This window comes from Rhipicephalus microplus, chromosome 1, assembly GCF_043290135.1.
Source record: "Rhipicephalus microplus isolate Deutch F79 chromosome 1, USDA_Rmic, whole genome shotgun sequence".
Lineage (NCBI taxonomy): Eukaryota > Metazoa > Arthropoda > Arachnida > Ixodida > Ixodidae > Rhipicephalus > Rhipicephalus microplus.
In genome coordinates this window covers 151,695,011-151,716,497 of record NC_134700.1, presented here as the reverse complement: position 1 = coordinate 151,716,497, position 21,487 = coordinate 151,695,011, and the positions used below count along the sequence as shown (strand labels likewise).

Genomic DNA, 21,487 nt, shown 5'->3' with positions numbered 1-21,487 from the left:
GGGGCCATCTTTTGCGACTCGACGTCAGCCTTACAGACACTATGGTTCGTTATGCAGCACGGGTTACACGAACAATCAGTATATCAGATAAGACAGGACTACCACAAAGCGCTCGAGGAAGGTCACGATATTGTATTTCAATTGTGGCTGAGTCATTGTGGAATTGTCAGCAATGACCGCGCGGATAAAGCTGCTCGATCGGCTCAAGACCAATACCTGTGTACGCCCATACCACTCTTGAGAACGGACGCTGCAAGGCGACTACAATCACTTGCTCGCCGTATAACTCTCCTACAATGAAATACGCGGGGTTTCTCCAACGCGTGCCTGTATTCGATCGACCCAAACTTTCAACATTCGTTTGCCATGCGGGCTCCCACGTTGCGCTGAAACTTTACCGTGTCACATGAGGTTGTGTGGCATTTACGAACGCGTATTCTCATCTCGTCGTTATTGCTAACAGAGTTAGAAAACATTAGAATTCAAGCGACCAAAGAACAAGCAGATTTTCGAACAGGATGCTCAACAATCGACCATATTCTTACTATCAATCAGATAATAGAGAAATGCTCAGAATATAGCCAACCACTATACATAGCCTTCATAGATTACGAGAAGGCGTTTGATTCAGTAGAAATATTTGCAGTCATGCAGACACTGCGGAATCAGGGCGTCGATGAACTATATATAAAGATCCTGGAAAAAATCTACAGGGGATCAACTGCTACCATATTGCTTCATGAAGAAACCAACAGAATACCAATCAAGAAGGGTGTAAGGCAGGGAGATACAATATCGCCAATCCTATTTACCGCGTGCTCACAGGAGGTTTTCAGAGGCCTATAATGGGAACAGTTCGGGACAAGAGTCAATGAATAGTACCTAAGTAACCTGCGCTTCGCCGATGACATACTGTTGCTGAGTAACTCAGGAGACGAATCGCAACTCATGATTACGGAGTTAGACAAGGAGAGCAGAAAGGTGGGTCTTAAAATTATTCTGCAGAAAACAAAAGTAATGTACAACAACCTCGGTAGAGAGCAGCGCTTCAAGAAAGGTAATAGTGCACATCAAGTTGTAAAATAATATGTCTACTTAGGGCAGGTAATAACCGCATAGCCGAACCACGAGATTGAAGTAACCAAAATAATAAGAATGTTGTGGAGCACATTTGGCAAACACTCTCGAATCATGACAGGTAGATTGCCACTATCCCTCAAGAGGAAAATATATAACAGCTGCATCTTTTCGGTACTTAGCTATGGAGCAGAAACCTGGAGACTTACAAAGAAGGTTCAGCTTAAATTGAGGACGATGCAGTGAGCAATGGAAAGAAAAATGGTAGGTGTAACTTCAGGAGACAAGAAGAGAGCAGAGTGGATTAGGGGACAAACGGGGGTTAAGGATATCATAGTTGAAATCAACAAGAGGAAATGGGCATGAGCCGCGCATTTAGCGCGTAGAAGTCAAGCAGGTTAGGGGGAGACAGAAGGTTAGGTGGGCAGATGAGATTAAGAAGTTTGCGGGTATAAATTGGCAGCAGCAAGCACAGGACCGAGTTGACTGGCGGAACGTGGGGGAGGCTTTTGTCCTGCAGTGGACGTAGTCAGGCTGATGATGATGATGATGATGATGATGGTGATAATAATAATAATAATAATAATAATAATAATTCTCGTCTCCTTGGAATGGCGAGCAGTTCGGAGTGCAACATTTGCACCTGAGAGGAAATGCTTGAGCCCATTCTACGCCACTGCCGAGCATACCAGTCTGAACAACATATTATGGAAGCCAAGCTCTGTCAGCTGGATTCACGGCCGCTTACAGAAAAGAAGATCCTGGGACCCTGGCCAACGGTTTCGCATATGCGCAATGTCACGAAAGCCCTCTTGTACTTCATAACGATCACCAGACTTCACGAGCGCTTGTGAAAGAACAGTGCGAGACCGTGCTGTATAGTATCGAGCTGACTATTCGTCCTTCTCTTTCTTACAACTCTTATCTATCTCTTTCCTTTCTATTACTCTCCCTTTCCCCCTACCCAAGTGTAGGGTAGCTAACCAAGCCTCCTTGCCTTTCCTCTCTATTTATCTCTCTCTCTCTCTCTTGACGTGGCAACTCACACGAACATTTAACAAAATAGGCGTAAACTTCTGTTTGTGGGGGTTACTAACAAGTTAGTAATGGACTAACTACTCGAGTCAGCACTATTCACTTACTAACTAGGTAGTAATTTTCACTAACCTGAATTTTACTACCTTCCATTACAAAAAGCCTAGTGCTTTATGTGACAAATGAATAGTTAGTATTGAGTTAGCGAATATTCCGACATTTATTTCTAATAGTGAATCATCACCATCATCATCAGCCTGACTACGTCCACTGCAGGACAAAAGCCTCTCCCATGTTCCGCCAGTCAACTCGGTCCTGTGCTTGCTGCTGCCAATTTATACCCGCAAACTTCTTAATCTCATCTGCCCACCTAACCTTCTGTCTCCTCCTAACCCGCTTGACTTCTACGCGCTAAATGCGCGGCTAATGCCCATTTCCTCTTGTTGATTATAACTATGATATCCTTAACCCGCGTTTGTTTCCTAATCCACTCTGCTCCCTTCTTGTCTCTTAAGGTTACACCTACCATTCTTCTTTCCATGGCTCACTGCGTCGTTTTCAATTTAAGCTGAACCCTCTTTGTAAGTCTCCACGTTTTTGATCCGTAGCAAAGTACCGGCAAGATACAGCTGTTATATACATTTTTCTTGAGAGATAGTGGCAATCTACCCATCAAAATTTGAAAGCGCTTGCCAAATGTGCTCCACCCTATTTTTATTCTTCTAGTTACTTCGATCTCGTGGTTCGGCTTCACGGTTATTACCTGCCCTAAGTAGACATAGTCTTTTACAATTGGAAGTGCACTATTACCTATCTCGAAGCGCTGCTCTTTTCCGAGGTTGTTGTACATTACTTTCGTTTTCTGCAGATTCATTTTAAGACCTGCCTTTCTGCTCTCCTTGGCTAACTCCGTAATCATGAGTTGCAATTCGTCCCCTGAGTTACTCAGCAATGGAATGTCATCGGCGAAGGGCAGGTTACTAAGGTAGTCTCCATTAACTCTTATTCCTAACTGTTCCCATTCTAGGCTTCTGAAAACCTCTTATAAGCACGTGGTAAATAGCATTGGGGAGATTGTGTCCCCTTGCCTTACACCCTTCTTGATTGGTATTCTGTTGCTTTCTTTATGAAGCACTATGGTAGCAGTTGATCCCCTGTATATTTCTTCCAGGATGTTTATATATACTTCATCGACGCCCTTCATCGACGCCCATCGACGCCCTGAGAAATATCAGCCGTCTGCATGACGGCTGATATTTCTACTGAATCAAACGCCTTATCGTAATCTATGAAGGCTATGTATAGTGGTTGGTTATATTCTGAGCATTTCTCAATTACCTGATTGATAGTATGAATGTGGTCGATTGTTGAGTAGCCTGTTCGAAATCCCGCTTGTTCCTTTGGTTGATTGAATTCTAATGTTTTCTTTACTCTGTTAGCAATTACTTTTGTAAATAGCTTGTATACTACAGAGAGCAAGCTAATCGGCCTGTAATTCTTCAAGTCCTTGTGATCTCCTTTCTTATGTATTAATATGATGTTAGCGTTCTTCCAAGACTCTGGTACTCTTCCCGTCAGGAGACACCATGTAAACAGGGTGGCTAGTTTTTCTAACACAATCTGTCCTCCATCTTTCAGCAGATTTGATGTTACCTGATCCTCACCAGCAGCTTTGCCTCTTTGCATGCTCTCCAAAGCTTTTTTGACTTCTATCATTACTTGTGGGGTGTCATTTGGGTTAGTGCTTGTTCTTATAGTATTAATGTCGTGGTTGTCCCGGCTACTGCACAGATCTCTGTAAAACTCTTCCGCTATTTTAACTATCCTATCCATATTGGTAGTTATTTTGCCTTCTTTGTCCCTTAGTGCATACGTCCGATTTTTGCCTATCCCAAGTTTCTTTTTCATTGCTTTGTCGCTTCCTCCGTTTTTCTCAGCGTGTTCAATTCTCTCCATGTTATACCTTGTTACGTCGGATACCTTACGCCTATTATTCAACTTCGAAAGCTCTGCCAGTTCTATTTTGTCTGTTGTACTTGAGATTTTCATGATTTGACGCTTCTTAATGAGATTGTTCGTTTCCTAAAAAAGCTTGCCAGTGTCCTGTCTAACTACTCCCTCCAACTTCCACTGCACACTCTGTAATGATACTCGTCAGATTATCATTCATTGTATATATGCTACGGTTGGTTTCCTCACTAAGAGCCGAGTACCTGTTCTGAAGCGAGACTCTCAATTCCTGTACTTTCCCTCTCAGTGCTAGCTCATTGATTGGCTTCTTGCGTATCAGTTTCTGTCGTTCCTTTCTCAAGTCTAGGCGAATTCGAGACCGTACCATTCTATGGTCACTGCATCGTACCTTGCCAACCACTTCCACATCCTGCACGATGCCTGGGTGTGCACTCATTATAAAGTCTCTCTCGTTGTTATTTTCGCCATTAGGGTTCCTCCATGTTCACTTGCGGTTTCCTCGTTTTCAGTAGAAGGTATTGAAAATCCGTAACTTATTCTGTTCTGCGAATTCTACTAGTAGCTTTCCTCTGGCGTTTCTAGTACCGTTGCCATAAACTCCTACTGCCTGGTCTCCAGCCTGCTTCATCCCTACCTTTGCATTAAAGTCTCCCATCAGTATTGTATACTGTGTTTTTACCTTACTCATTGCTGATTCCACGTCTTCATAGAAGCTTTCAACTGCAGCGTCATCATGGCTGGATGTAGGCGCGTAAGCATGTACGACCTTCATCTTGTATCTCTTATTCAGTTTGATTACGATACCTACCACCCTTTCATTAATGCTATAGTATTCCTCTATGTTGCCAGCTATGTTTCTGTGAATTAGGAACCCCACTCCCAGCTCTCTTCTGTCAGCCAAGCCCCGATAGCAAAGGACTTGCCCAATCTGTAGCACAGAATAGGCCTCATCTGTCCTCCTAACCCCACTGAGCCCTAATATATCCAATTTAACACCCTTTAGCTCCTTAAATAGTACAGCTAGACTTCCCTCACTAGATAAGGTTCTAGCGTTAAACGTTGCCAAGTTCAGGTTTCAGTAATGGCCTGTCTGTATCCAGAGATTCTTAGCACCCTCTAGTGCGTTGCAGATCTGACCGCCGCCATGGTCAGTTGCTTCGCAGCTTCTGGGGACTGCGGGCCGTGAGTTATGTAACGTATGCATGTGGGAGGTAGTGGCCAGATACTGCACCAGGGTGGCCAATCCTTCTCAGCTGAGGGTGTGCTTTCCCGGCGGTGGTTACCGGTGAGGCCGCACCTCAGGCCTCGTAATGCAGTTCCATCACCACGCGGAATTTTTTATCCGGTTGGGAACTGCGCGGCACCGGGATTTGAACCAGGGACCTTGTACATGCGAGGCGGATGCTCTAACCTTTACGCCATCGCTGCTCTAAGAGTGAATAAGCAGTTTAACTTGAACACCTAGTCTCCTCCCTTGGTCTGCGTGACGACCCCGTGAAATCTGGTGGAGGTGCTTTCAGGCCTATGTACAGAGCACTCCCTCCAGCCGTGAGCCAAGCCCACAGCCCGCACGCAGCAGGGGCGTAGGCAGCCCCAAGCCCGCAGGCAGCAGGGGCGTAGCAAGGGGGTTGCCCACCGGGCACGTGCCCCCCCCCCATGAAATTTTTTTCGCCATGGCATAGAGAGCGATAAATGGTCATCTTAATGGGGTACCTCTCGCTAAATCAAGATGGTGCCCCTCCCTTCAAAAAACATTTCTAGCTAAGCGACTGGCAGGTAGTGAAGGCTACGTCCAGAATACGGGGCTCTACCGGATAACACTCGCAAGCCCAAGGCCACTACCACAACTGCGGCAACCATTACAACTCTCCGTTGCTGATGACAACGACACCGCAACAAAATCGAAAGCAACCGTTGCAAGACGGAAGGGGCCTTGACGTCCAAACTCCACAGCCCGGAGAAGACCTCACGACGCAAAGAGGAAGCAGTGAAAGCATCATGACGTAGCCGTGACCCGACGCTATGACGCAACCGCAACGCACGACGACGAATCAGCGACCTCGACGTAATATTCGCAAGCCACCACGTCTCTGCTCTTGTCGACACTGGATTTGAATATTCCGTCGTCAGTGGCCCTTTCGTGATGAAGTTGAAAAATTGAAGGCTCCATGGCAAGGCCCCGAAATTCACTATAGGTCACCTAATAACGCTGACCAGAGTCTGCCCAGCAAGACTCACCATCAATAACCACACTTATACTTCGAGCCTTCTAGTCTTACAACACTCTAGGGATGCGATACTGTGCATGTACTTTCTAAGTCAACATGGCGCTATTATCGACCTGAGGTTGGAGTCAAGAGCACTAACCTAAAAAAACACGCTGCCTACTCCCACAACGCCAAGGAATCACACATTGAATGTGCTGTAAGACGATGTCACTATTACGCCTTGCTCAAGCGCCATCGTTTCTTTCAGCACCGAAACACCCACAGACTTTGAAGGAGTCATTGAGGTTGACAAGCACTTGCTACTTAGCCGCCAGATTGGCGTTGCAAGAGAGATCGTGGAGCTGAATAATAGGAAAGCCAAGGTAATGATTCTGCCATCAATACAGGCACCTCAACAATGGTGTGGTCACCTACATCGACGACAATATGGAAGCCAATAATGCTTTCACTCTCGCTTATTCTGCAGAACGTACTCCTAGAAACCAAACCTCTCAGCCAGCTTTCGACATCAATCGAGCCTTCCGAAGCATAAGCAAAAACAACTCAAGATCCCTGCTGCTGCAATACAAGGAATCGCTATTGCAAAAACCAGCGCCACTATGTACCAGCGGCCAGTGCCATGCCTGATTATGGGCCCAGTATGGCGCTGGTACCAGCGCCTCCCAGCGCAGGCACTGGGACGCTGGAGTGGCAGCGTCCCAGTAGTCTGCGCAAAATGGCGTCCGAGGGAAAAAACGGGGGCGCTCATTCGCCATAAATAAATAAACATATTAGTAAATAACGCGCATTCATAATAAAAATTTAAAAGTTATTCAAATATAAAAAAGTAGAACACCACTTGACGCGATTTAAACTCGCTACCTCCTGATCTTTAACCGAGTACGCCACTCACTACGCCACGCCAGAACATGTTTGCGTGGTTGTAAAACGACTATTTATCTGAAGAATGCGCCGTTCAACTTCATGTTCACAAGTCGCACAGTCAAGGCTGACACAATATTTCTTTCCAAATAACAATTGCGTCTTGATTCGACAGTGACGAAGGGCCTTCGGACACCGAATGACGAGCAGATATTAGCAAGAGCGCAAAGTTTTTTGAAGCATCTACATGTTAACTCTGAAAAATCTCAAATTGACTGGAGGAGCAGCCACAGATTGTCAGCTGTTGCTGCCGATAGTCTTTTTTTCTTTGATGGTCGTTTCTAGCACTTGCTACTAGTCAACAAGTGCAGATGATTTACATGTCTTGTTTGGTAGATATCCACGCATGCGAGTGAATAATGAGTACTTTTCTTTCGCGCAAGCGATGATGTAGCAGTACACATCTGGCGTGCCGGATTATATATTGGCAGTTATATCGATACCTGCAACTAAGAAACCGCTGAAGAAATGACTCATTCAATCCGCTCAAAAAGTATGCCAGTATGTTAGTTCACTAACGCGTACCAAATTTCCAACTCAAAATTTCGTGTTCTTACGTACGATTCAGAGAAGTATCGGCTCCTGCGCTCAGAAGGAAGCTTTTGGTGACGGCCTACGTTGCTGAAAGCACGACACATCGATCGTCGCCACTCCTTGTGCGGGCACCGCACACGCAGATAAATGGTCGATTTAGGCTCAGGGATGTATAAACTGTACTTTACAGTCATTCTTACGCTTTAGAACTGTGCCTACCTAAGGAAAACGCGCCGGCAGCAGATACACCGACGCGGGCGGCACGTTAGGCCTCATTGGGACGGGGAACTGGGTATAAGGCTGCTTTCGAAGCAGCTCAGTTGCGATGCTTGAACTTTCTTCATTTGAGCTTCTCAATATTTCTAACTGTTAGCTAAACTGTACCTGAAGTAAGTGCAGTAGGTGCAATCAATGCAAGATACGCATTCACGGAGTGGCGATGATGAGCGACAGCCGTTTTTCTGGCCTTCGCTGGCCGTAAAAAGCGGGCGTGCCAGTGTACAGATATCTGCAGTTATATCAATACCGACAATTTAAAAAAGCACCCATAGAAATACCAATGCAATGCGCTGAAAACGTATGCCAGGGAGTCAGTTCATGAAGACGTACTAAATTACCAACTGAAAATTGCGTGTTGCTACATATCAGTTGCAGAAGTACCGGCTAAGTGCGGCCAACAGCTTTCGGTGACAGCCTGCGTAGCTGAAAGCGCAACGTTCGATCGTCAGCGCTCTTTGTGCTAACATCGAGACAGGACAAAATAGTTTATTTAGGTTCATGGATGTCTAAACTATACTTTACAGTTATTCTCACGCTTCAAAGTCGTGTGTACACGCAGCAAGAAGCGCCGGTAACATATATACCAACGCGGCTGGCATGACACGTTTAATGCTCGATGGGCCGGACACTGGGTAAGACCACTTATGTATGTTCGGTATCCAAAAAAAAAAAACTTACGTAAGCTCGGTATCTTTTAGGGTAGCATCTTTCCCTGCCGTCGAATCAAGCGTTTTATATTCCACGACACCGAAACAAACCACGGCACACGCTACAATAACATGCATGCTGCAGCTGCACTGGTAGAAACAGTGCGTGCTCCAGTATTCACCAGCGCTTGCCAGTGAAAATTCAAGCGCTTACAGCACTTCGCAGTGCGCCCCAGCATCAAAGCGGTTGAGCCAGCGACCCTACCAGTGCGACACAGCTTTTTCCCAGTGCGCCCAGCGAAAGGCCAGTGATTCCAAGCGTGTACCAGCGTGTGCAGCTAGTACCAGTGCCAAAACACGTACTGGCATCACGCTGTTTTTTCAATAGGGCTGTATTTGTCTTCGTCAAAAATTCGTCAGGCCCCAACCACGAAACATCGCTTAATAACAAAGGATAGTGCCAGACCACTAGGACAGAGCACACACGCAGTTTCGATGTGACAACGCAAGGCCATAAAAAGACAAGTCGACGAAATCCTACGTGACATCAACCAGCCGCGTAATATTCCGTGACCGTCACCCGTGGTCTTAGTAAAAAAAAAACGACAGAACCCCACGATTCTGTGTCAAATATTGCCACCTGAACAAAATATAAAAAGAATGTGTATCCTCTCCTTCGAATATATGACGTCCTAGATCGACTACACAGCACGAAGTACTTTCGTCGATGGACCAGAAGACTCGCTGATTAAAAATGGAAGTCGACAAAAGAGACCGAGAGAAAACAGCATTTATAACACTAGATGACCTCTTCGAATATAAAGTCATACCCTCTAGCCTTTGCGCGGTACCTGCGACTTTTCAACGCATTATGAATACAGTGCTGGCAGGATTAAAGTGACAGACTTGTCTGGTGTACTTGAAGGAGGTCTTCGTGTTTTCCTGAAACTCAAACGCACACCTCCGGTGCATCGGAGCTGCAATGCAAGCATTGAAGGCCTCCGGACTCACCCTGAAGTCAGAAAAGCGCCGCCTCACATTTCTAACCTCCCTGTCCTTCCTCTTTGAATCCTCCTCCTCCTTCGCATTTGAGGAGCTCTTGTTCCTGAGCCACGTCATCAGCAGGTCCAGAGTTCTACCAGACCCGCGGAAAACAGCTTCTATCGCCGCCTTCCTGGCGCCCACCGACAAGAAGGCCGTTCATCGATTTCTTGGCCTGTGCACCTATTACAGGTGGTTCGTCAAAAACTTCGCCCGCATTTCTGAGCCACTTACTAGCCTTACAACGACCAGCATCGAGTTCAAGAGGCAAACGCCAATGAAAAAAACATATCAAAAACTGAAACAATGCCTGCAGACGTCTGCAGAGGCCACCTATTCTTGCACACTTTGACGAATACGCAGACACAAACATTGACACCTACGCAAGCAGCGTGAGGCTCGAAGCCGTCCTAGTACCGAAGATTGGTTGACTCTAAATAGCCATCACCTATGCGAGGCAGTCGCTACCTAGCCAAGTACTCCACAACAGAAAAGCAGTGTCTTGCCATCATCTGCGCTCAATGAAAGTTCCGCCTCCACCTCTGCATTATATCTTTCAAAGTTGCGAGTGACCACCACACATTTTATTGGCTATCTAACTTGAAAGACCCTTCGGGTTGCCCCATACGGTTGAGCCTAATATTTCAAGGATTCAAAGTGACCATTGTTTACAAGTCTGGAAGAAAACACATTGACGCCGACCGCCTGTCCCGTGCCCCCGTCGAATCATTACCACCCGATGATATGGATGACAGTGGCTTCTCGGGAATGATAACTGTAGACGATTTCGCTCAGTGATAGTGAGCTGACCCGGAACTCAGGAGCGTTGTAGAATACCTCGAGAGTAACAGCACGACTGTTCAGAAGGTTTTCAAGGAAGGACTAAGGTCTAAGAAAAAATTCTCGCACCTTGGGCCCATACATCTTCTCGTGGTTCCTTCAGCACTAAGACCGGAGGTCCTTGAGGCTCTACTCGATGAACCAACAGCTAGACACCTCGGTGTTTCCGTTGCGCTCGCAAGAATACAGAAAAAGTACTACTGACCAACACTTCTCGCTGACGTCACTCGTTACGTCAGGGCCTGCCGAGAGTGTCAGCGACGAAAGACACCATCAACAAGGCCAGCCGGACGTCTCCAGCCCGTTGAGCCGCCGGCTGTTCCAGCAAATCGGCTTGAACTTACTGGGGCCGTTCTAGACGTCTGATTCTGGGAACTAATATATCGTCGTACCCCACGCGCTACGCCGACACAAGGACCCTGCCCAAAGGCAGTGCCACAGAGGTAGCAAAGTGCTTCGTCGAGAAAATTGTCCTGCGTCACGGAGCTCCAGAGGGCTGATTCCAGACAGAGGTACGGCCTTTACGGCGGACTTAACCAAGGTGATTCTCAGGTACAACCAGACAAGTCACCGGTGGGCCATCACCTACAAGCTACAGACCAGTAGCCTCACCGAGCGTCCTAGTAAGACCATCATCAATATGCTGGCGATGTACTAGGACGTCGAACACAAATGTAGGATGCAATTATTCCATGCGGGACCTTCGCTTACAACACTGCCATGCAAGAAGCGACGCAAATAACGCCGTACAGGTTGGTCTAAGGAAGGACCCCAGCAACGACTCTCGACTCCGTGTAATTCAAGGTCTCCGACGAAGAAATCCTCGCTGTGAGTGACTACTGTCAGCACGCCGAAGAAGGCCGATCTCGCCCGCCTTCGCATGAAGTACCAACAGACGATTGACAGCTGCCGTTACAATCTTCGATGACGCTTCGTGGAATACCAGCCCGGAATTCCACGAATACACCGACGTAAACCCAGTGAAGAACTTTTGCGACGGTACTTTGACCATACAGTGTAGTTCGACGTCTAGGCCCACTCGATTACCAGTTTGTCCGCGACGGTATCACCAACTCTCAACGCCACCGATTGCGACCTGAAGTCCATGTCGTGCGCCTCAAAACATTTTATGTACGTTAAAAGAGTGTATTTTGTTGTTGCTGCTACTGGTGTATTGTAAATTATTGCATGTACTTTTTTGCTTTATTATTGTATTTTTATCTTCTGGTAAAGTATGGGACGATGCTTTATTTAGAAGGGAGCAACGCCTAGCTCCTTGCTCAAGCTTACCTATAGCCGCATTGCACATATATGCGCTGCGTTGTACAACCATGCTCATTATGTAAAGAAACATTGAGATAATCGCAGCACAATCAGATTTGACCACACCCACAACAGGAACATTACAAATTCTTCTGGCACTTGCGTCACCGATAGCGATAACGCTGGAATATTCGACGGCACATGTATAAATGCAGACGAGCGTCATCGCTTGTCAGTTGGTCAACGGCCTACGCTCTGTTTATTGCTATCGTACCCAGTGTGTTGCTGTAGTCTGACTTTCCTTTTACGTGGCCACAAGTTCAGCTCAATAAACAGTTTAACCTGACCACCCAGTCTGTTCGCTTCGTCCGCACCTGTACCCAGTGACAATATACAAGTTCAGACTTGTGAAGTTTTTTCAAGAGCCCTGTTGCCGTAAATTCTATCTCGTTATGCTGGGAATGTGCCGGTGGGTTTGTGCGTCGACGTGGTCACGGGCGCCACGACGTCACGACTCGCCCCCCTCCCCCTTTTTATAACTGACCACTCTCCGCCAAAGTGGACATGTCCACGACGTGCACACTAGGAGAATTGCATCCCGTATCATAGATTCCTACAGATTAGGTTCGTTCAAGCGCTGATAGAACCTCTGAATGTAAATATCAATCATATTGACCCAACAAGTATACTAAATTCTGGACTTCACATAAAATTTGGCAATATTTTACCTTCGAATACAAAACAAATGTATCTTTGATATTTGAATGTCCAGTTACAACATTACTTGGCTCACTTGTCCATAAACAACGTTGGCGGATTCATCACTACCGAATGAAAAGGATGGAGTAAGCATCCTCTGTCTTTCCCTCTACCGATATTTTTTAGCATGACTACCAGATTATACGCCTGCATTTATCGCTGAATTATTTGCTATATTTTTTCACTTCGTAAACTTCTTTCAGTCCAATCAGTTGCTGTCATAATTACTGATTGTCTCTCAGTATGTTCTGCACTCTCTGCAGCAACAAATTTAACACTCATGAGTATGTTTAGTAATTTAATACCCATAATCTTGACAGAAATTCAGCTGCTACAGGTACCTGGTGACTGTGAGATTAAACTCAATGAGATAGTGGACTCTTTAGCCACTCTATCTTTGAGCGGACCCCTCGTCCCATTTTGACGCGATAGGGCTTACGGGACAGCAGAAAGATTTACGATTGCTTGCTTGCACAAAGAAATAGGCAAAATAACATTGGATGAAGCCAGAAACCTCGTACATCTAAGGTTTCACTGTAGTAAACAGCGGTGTGTATCTCGGAAGTTAGAGAAGGTAGATTCACCAAATTACGGTGCGGAATTCCGCATCTCAATTAATATTTACATAAAGCTCGGCTCACAGTGACTCCATTAGGTCGGTTTTGAAAGAAATACAAAAAATAAACACCTTCTTTTTATTGTGTTGCCGATATTCTTATAAATAGAAAAGATAGCTTGCCGATACACTAATACGCTACAGTTAGATATAAATGTTGCAGTAATTTTTACCCTTCGAGGGATTGCACTAGGTTATAGTCACAAAGATCTTTGTTTTGCTGTGTTTGCGTACTTCTTGTGAAGAAAAACATTACCTTGCTATTATATTTTTATTTATTCATATTTTAGGGGCCTAACCAATCTGATTGTCTGACCGTTTGCGCGTGCAGTATTTCCATACATTATTGATGATTTGGGTTTTTAAACTTAATTTCATTGGATGTTTTTAGATTGATAGCCCACTAAGTTGAAGAGTCTGCCACCCGGTTCTCGGCCGATCACCCATTGTGGGCGAGTGCCATCAGTGAGTGAGGATCATCATCATCATCATTGTCGTCATCATCGTCGTTGTCGTTGTCGTCATCGTCATCATTACAAGGTGGGCACATAGCTGCCTTTTGCAGACGAGGACAAAGAAGAAAGAACGCAATGGAGGCTCACACTGTGCCACGTTGGAAAATCTCGACCTTGCCGGCTCCTGCAGGTGGGTATCCTCTCGCTATAAGAAAGCCACTTGTCAGCATACCGCCGGCCACCGCCGCGAGGTACCCACCACCGGGAATTCAGGTACGAGGTGTCGTGCACGCGGGGAATAACGTCAAGCAGGCGGCCGAAGCGGTGGCCTCGAAGACCGTTTGGAAGAGGGCGGCCATCGCAGTTCACAACACCACCACGACCACGGTCGCTGCTGATGCCAAGCGTGCTGGCAGAGGTGTTGGCCCAGCCGCAAATGGCGATAACCGGCTGATCCAGCCTCTGCGCGACAAGCATCGCGGCTGGGCCCCGTGCGTGCTCTTCCTGGCTGCCGCGTCGGTGTTGGTGCTTATCACGACAGCTTTCTACCTGGCTCGCGGCCACTTACCCGGACACCAGAGGCAACCGGAGCTCCTCGAAATGACCCAGTCGTCGACACCGTGGAGTTATGCGACTGGCAACAACGAGATCTCTATGCTCAATAAATTGGTGGTGACTGCAAATGCGTCGGAGACGCTTGATGAGTCCGGTGGTGTACCGCCTCCCGTGTCGTCGTCTGCCGCTTCGGAAAACGCGTCTGAGCTCCTGGAAGTGATCGACAATGTCCCTCCAGGAGTGTCGTCATCCGCTGCTATGGAGGAGGAGCTGAAGGAGCACCACAAGGTGTCGTCTATGCTGATCGTCGCAAACTCGTCGACAAAGCAGAGCGGAGGCGAAGACGACGATGATGCGGAACAAGAGACCGACTACTGTGGTGCTCTTGTTCAACGGAACTGTTCACAGAAGGCGCAGACTGACTGCTAGGTGGTTGCCACCGCCCATTGAATAAAATATAAAGTGTAGATAGCAATTTCTACAAGTACCTCTAACAATATCACTTATAACGATAGGAAGATCTCTCTTTGGCAATATTGTCTCTTGTCATAATTATTGCGTCTAACAAAGAAACACAAACCCTTAAATGTATGCCTTCCTTCATTCATATCAAAGGCCTCGTTCTCAGAGACTCTATGTCTTGAGGTGGTATGCGAGGGATTGTTGGTCAGGTGCAATCACGTAATAAGATCCCGTACTACGTGACGCCAAACAGGCAAAAGTGGGCCTACACTCGCCGTAACGGCAATAGGTAGCACGGCCTGGCGCTCTCACATTAAAAACGCGCACACATATTTCATAAAGTGAGCGGTGGGATGGCCGCCACCATTTCTCAGTAGTAGAGAATAACAAGCGTTGTTCCAATGTCGCAGTTTGAGATCTTATATCTGGGACAACTCATCTTTTCGACCACTTTTCATTATTCATAATTATGTTGAAATTACTTCTGTTGACATCCCGTACAATTTTCCTTGCACTATTGCCAGTTATTTTTGAATATTATTGCGTCTAACAAAGAAAAACGAGTCCTTACGTTTACATTTGATATCAAGCATAAAACAAGAGGTTTGCATTTGCAGCCTGAGTAGTAGGTCAAACAGCCCCACTGTGTTGCCATCACTATCTGTGCCTCAGCGCGTCGATAACGCAGGCTTCTTTGAACTTGGGTGCAACAAATGGAAATCTCTACATTCAACTCCACCATGGCGGGATGCCAACCTTGTCATTTTCATAAGCGTACTGCCCAGTTCCTAATAATTAATATTGTGACCACCCCATCGAAAACTTACGCACTAATTTATCGCTGCGGCTTTCTCATTTTACTCCATTAATTTGATTGGCGTGGCTCTAATGGTACGCACGAGATCTTCTGTTAACTGCTGTCGCTTCGCAGCTGTTGTCAGGATAATCTTTGCCCTCTTTATATATAGTGCACCATTGGTGAGTTGTGGAACTCACCCTACTTCTATGACATATGCCTCTTTATAGTCATAGCTGATTGATTGATTTGTGGGGTTTAACGTCCCAAAACCACCATATGATTATGAGAGACGCCGTAGTGGAGGGCTCCGGAAATTTCGACCACCTGGGGTTCTTTAACGTGCACCCAAATCTGAGCACACGGGCCTCGACATTTCCGCCTCCATCGGAAATGCAGCCGCCGCAGCCGGGATTTGAACCCGCGACCTGCGGGTCAGCAGCCGAGTACCTTAGCCACTAGACCACCGTGGCGGGGCTATGGTCATAGCTTTCTGGTAGGTTGCACAGGCGCATGAATGGATGAATAAACTTTATTTATGTTCAGAAGTTTTTCTAAGCACAGAAGTTTCTTTCAGAAGTTTTTAAAGTGCGGCAGCTGATAACGCCTGTCCCGTCTCACCCTCCGGCGATGATGATGGTGGTACCTCAGGTGAAAGCTCGAAGTCCTTAGACCCCAGAGGCTTAGTATTCTGCTAGCCGGACGGCCTGAAGTTGGTTCACCAACTCTACGCTAGTCATTGTCACCCGTCAGCAGCAGTGAGGCCGATGGCGGCGATCTGCAGCAGTGACCTCAGCTGTGGCGGCGGCCGGCCCAAATTGTCACGCTATGACAAAAGAACCGATTGCATTTGAAGTGCGTTTTTGTCTAACGACAAAGTGAGTGGTGGCTGCGACATTAATGATCCCGGTACATTCCCAACCAACTGCCGCATTGTAGCTCTTTCGCAGTACTGTACGCTTTACACTTGTCCGTCGGGTCGGGTGTGTTAGGGTAACACGGATCACCGGAGGGGGGTATCTATGGCCTGTCTCTTGTTTAATTTATTGTGTAATGATGAACGTTCACATTTATTTATTTATTTATTTATTTATTTATTTATTTATTTATTTATTTATTTATACATACTGCAGCCCCCAATTCGGGGCTATGGCAGGAGTGAGCATTTACAATAACAAACAAACAGATCAACAGAGCAATAAAACAAAAGAACACTTAACGCAAATCAGCAAGGGCAAGTAAAAAATTTTCCAGCGGAAGGGAGGGAATATCACCGGACAGTTGATTCCACAATTCGGCAGTGAAAGGAAAAAAACTAAATTTGAATGTGTTAGTTCGACAATGGTAAGGCTTGATATTAAAGTGGTGCTTACTTCTAGTTGTGGACGGCGAGGCAAATGAGGTGTAGGTATTGTGGGACATGCGATAGACCGAGTTAATAAAACAGTAAAGCAGTTTCATAGAATCCTTTAGACATTTAGACATACATTTAGTCTGTAACGTGGTTTGATTTCCATTAATGTGGTCAGGTGATCTCCCCACGACCATTCCGGTTTCTCTTCCATTGTAACCGATGTGGCCATTACCCCGCTCCCGGGTGTAGAGGCGGTCACCGAAACAGCTTGGTTGTAATTTACAAGATAAATGTTTTACTGTTGGATTGGACTGGATAAACATTTTTTTGGGGTCCTCCAAAACACAGATCACTGAGTTGCGGGCCATTCCCACGTGGGGACTGAGATGCCAAGCTCCTCAGCCGCCTCGCGGGCTTGGTGGGCCGTCCAGAGCTGATCTGCCAAGGACGAGCTGCGCGGATTGCCGCCTCCCATCTGGCAGAGGTGATGTTCGATAAATTAGCAAAGTGGGTACACTGCCAGAGCGTATGTTTTAAGGAAGCTATTTCCCCACAATGTGGGCAAACATTACTTGGGTATAGGTGAGGGTACATGACGTGTAACATTTTCAAAGTAGGGTACATCCGCGTTTGCAAAAGCCTTAATGTCAGTGCTTGGGGCCGAGTTACATATTTGTGAGGTGGAGGGAAAATCCTCCTAGACAGTTCGAAATACTTTGTGAGCTCGTTATATGTTGTAAGAATTTCCCAGTTATCCCCTTAACCGGTAGAACGCATGCCCGGGGAGGCGCGGTTAGAGAGGTCTCGTGCCGACTCGTGTGCTGCTTCATTGAGATTGAGAGGGGAGTCGTTGAGTTCTCCAAGGTGAGCTGGGAACCAACTCAGATCGTTATGGTCTTTCCATGTAGTATTCTCAGCGTTTATTCTGAGACCATCCCCTTTGCGAAGGCCCGTAGTGCTGCCATAGAATCACTGCAGGCGACTTCCATGTATCTATCTTGAGCGTAAAGGAAATAACCACCTGTTCCGCAATGATTTGGTCTTTCGTCCTGACCGTCGCTGAGTTGACGACATGGCCAGCCTCATCGACCACCACTGCCACAAAAGATTTCCCATTGGTGCAGGAAGCCGCGTCAACATATACGACCCCTCGTTCCTCGTTTGAGACTTGAAGTAGTATATTCCTGGCCCTCGGTACTCTTCTTTCGATGTTGTGTTCTGAGTGCATGTTTTGTGGTATAGGAGATACCGTGACATTCTCCCTGATGTGGTCGGGGATATCACTGTACTTGCGTGTAATCGTCATTGGGTGTTGACCCAGTTCCTGCAGGATCATTCTCCTCGACCTTGTTGTAGATAACTTTGCAAACTGTGCTCTCTCCTGGCCTTCTGCTATTTTTGCGAGCGTGTTGTGAATGCCAAACTGAAGTAGACGCTCGGTACTTGTATGTATGGTGTGGTGTTCGCGATAGCACACCTGATAACCGAACTGTCGTTAGTACGCATGCGCTCACTAGTGCTTAAATGGTAACGCTCAAAGCACTGTCTCCCATTCCCGTGATGTAACCCCAGTCGTACGCTTCGGCAATAAACGCTGTTGTTTGCCCGTTGGACCCTTGGCCTTGTCAGTCCCTGGACGAGATTCAACACTGGCGACGAGGATGGGATGAAAAATGAAGAGTAGCGAGCAGTGTGGTGAAGAAGCGACAATGCGGTCTGGTGAGCAGCTGGGCCAGATGGTGAGCAGAGGGCAGCTGGGCCAGATGGAGTCATTCGACGTTACTGCAAGCGACTGGACGGCATACAAGGAGAGGTTGACCTCTTTTCTGATTGTCAACAAGGTTCCCGACAGCGACAAGGTACACGCATTCCTCAGCATCATCGGACCGCGTACGTATGGGTTGCTGAAGTCGTTGGCCGCACCGGACCTACCATCGGGAAAAAGTTTCGAGCAACTGAAGAGCCTCTTGGATGCACATCTTGCCCCAAAGCCGTCCATAATCGGGGAACGAGCAAAGTTTTACCGCAGAGCACAGCACGAAGGCGAGTCTCTGCCCGAATATGTTGCTGAACTTCGGAAGTTGTCCCAGAGTTGTCAGTTTGGAGAAAATTTGGACGAAGCGCTGCGGGATCGTTTTGTCTGTGGACTACTGCGAGAGGACGTGCAGCGAGTACTCTTTACCGAGGACGACAAACTGACGTTCCCGAAAGCAGTCGAGCGCGCCCTGGCCATGGAAGCGGCCCGGAAGAATGTTGCCGAGACTAGAGTCGTAGAGTCAGTGGCCACACAGCTGCACAAAATGGAGGGAGAATGCAATTATGACCCTGCTGATTTGTACGAGGCGCAAGCGATTTCCGGTAAGCAGCGACTGGCTTGTTATCGCTGCGGTTCTCCGAGCCACACTCATTCAGTATGCCCTCACGTTAATAATACGTGCTATAAGTGTGGAAAGAAAGGGCATATTCAAAGGGCCTGTCGCAGCAACGGGCAATATTGTGGCGGGTATCAGCAGAAACGGAGAGTGAAAACGCTGAAAGTGGTCACGCAGGTGCCACCCATAGGCGTTTCGGAACAAGTGGCGTCCGGCCGCACTCCTATTTTTGTGGGACTGAAAATAGATGGAGCACTGGTGGAAATGGAACTTGACACGGGAGCCGCGGTGTCTATCATGCCTTACAAGCAGTTCAAGCAGCAGTTCCCTTCAGCCAGATGCGGACCAACAGACATCGTCCTGCGCACCTATACCGGAGCACTCGTCCAACCTTGCGGCGTGGCGGTCGTCAAGGTGCAGCACGGGGAGCAGACGGCGAAACTACCACTCTACCTCGTCGATCAAGCAGGACCACCACTGCTAGGGCGTGAATGGCTGCGCACAGTACGGCTAAACTGGAACCAGATTTGGGGCCTCAACCACGTCTCAAGGTCAGTGTTCGACTTGTCCTCGCGAACGAAGGAAAGGCTAGAATCGTTGCTCGAAAAATACAAAATGCTGTTTAAGGATGAGCTAGGCGCTATCACAGACGAAAGGGCCGAGCTGTTCTTCAAAGCCGATCACCGGCCGAGGTTCCTGAAGGCACGCAATGTGCCATTCGCACTGCAGTCAGCAGTAGAAGCAGAGATAGAAAAATTGGTGCAGCTGGGAATACTCACACCCGTGAATACATCAGAATATGCCACGCCCGCCGTGCCAGTGATAAAAAAAGATGGAAGCATACGTCTCTGTGGGGATTATAAGACAACGATAAACCCCTCTCTGAACACCACACTTCCTCTGCTTTTATTCGGGTTGGCCCAGGACCTTCCTGATAACTTTCCTGAGGAGCACATTCAGTTTCTTCGACTCTGCTCTCGACCAGTTGTGCATTCCTGCCTGGTACGTGAAGTGGCTTAGAACGAACACATGCATCAACCAGATGAGGTAGTCTTCCTTCTTCTCATTTTTTTGTTGGCCACTCTGTGTATGAGGTGCACCGAACTGTCTGTTTTCCAAGGTAACTTGGCTATAGATTTTTTGATAGCACTGGTAGACTCTATCAACATGCCCATGACTTTGATAGAGCCGACCTTCTGTATGGCATCCCTTTGAACGTAGTCACATAAGGCTTTCCCCAGACCAAGCTTGGAAATATCTTCGAGTATGAATGAGTGGTAGATGTTGTCAAACGCTTTTTTCTAGATCTAGGCACAAAATGGCTCTCACGTCTCTGGTTTATATGTCGATGACCTGGTGTTTGATTGCAACCTGCCCTGAATCCAACCATATTGTTACGTGGTTTTGTTACTGTTATTTCCATGTAACAATATTGTGTGTATAGATGTTGTTGTCCTTCTAGTACTGGTTTATCCTGTGCAGTAGGGCATGTTCTGCAACCTTGCCGATACATGATGTCAAGTATATAGGCCTCATGTTTTCCAAATTAGGGGACTTTCCTGGTTTAAGAATAACGATCGTGTTGGCCAAGTTCTGCTGCTCTGGCACTCTGCCTTCTCTCCATGCTGCATTGATGATATCCTTCATGGTCTCAATTGAATCGTCATCGAGGTTACGAAGGGCCTTGTTTGATATATCAACCATCCGGGCCTGGGGCCGACCTGCTATTGAGATCATGCGAGGCTCTTCGGATCTCCTGGATGTTAAAATCGCATTCAAGACCTGGATCGAGCGTACCCTGGTACTGTCTACTTCTTGGTGCCAATCCTCTCTTGATTGGGGGGTACTTATGCACGAGCCGCTGCACGACCTGCTGTTCTGTAAAGAGCCCTATAGCTTTATGCAAAATTCAAGCGACGACATGCTTTTGATTTGTTTTGGTGGTGTTGAGGAGATGTTTTAGCATATTGTTGAACCAGTACAACCAGTAAAATAGTTGAAACCAGTAAAAGAGCGAGGGATTGTGGAATGCCCCGTCTGTAGCCGGCTTCCGGTTCGAGAAGAGTATATGACAGCGAACCGCTCCGCTGCAAGCCTTAGATTATTCGAAATTCGCGCGCGTGGTCGCCCGTTATCTTCCTCTAGATAAACCATGCTCGGTTGTTGAGCCGATGGCTGCTCCACGGTTGGGTACCGAACGTTGGAGCCAGAGTGTGAGAAGACTATTTTATCACAGCTACGTGTGTATTCCGCACTAATGAAAAGCTTACGCATGGATTTGC

The 21,487-nt window shown here is 47.0% G+C and overlaps 1 protein-coding gene across 1 annotated transcript; it reads left to right on the top strand.

Annotated features, from left to right (window-relative positions):
- The first annotated feature begins 18,387 nt into the window (after window positions 1-18,387).
- LOC142765817 (uncharacterized) lies at window positions 18,388-20,225 on the top strand. The gene has a single exon (XM_075867600.1). The coding sequence runs from the start codon at window positions 18,507-18,509 to the stop codon at window positions 20,223-20,225; it is 1,719 nt and encodes a 572-aa protein (XP_075723715.1). The 5' UTR covers window positions 18,388-18,506.
- The last annotated feature ends 1,262 nt before the right edge of the window (window positions 20,226-21,487 follow it).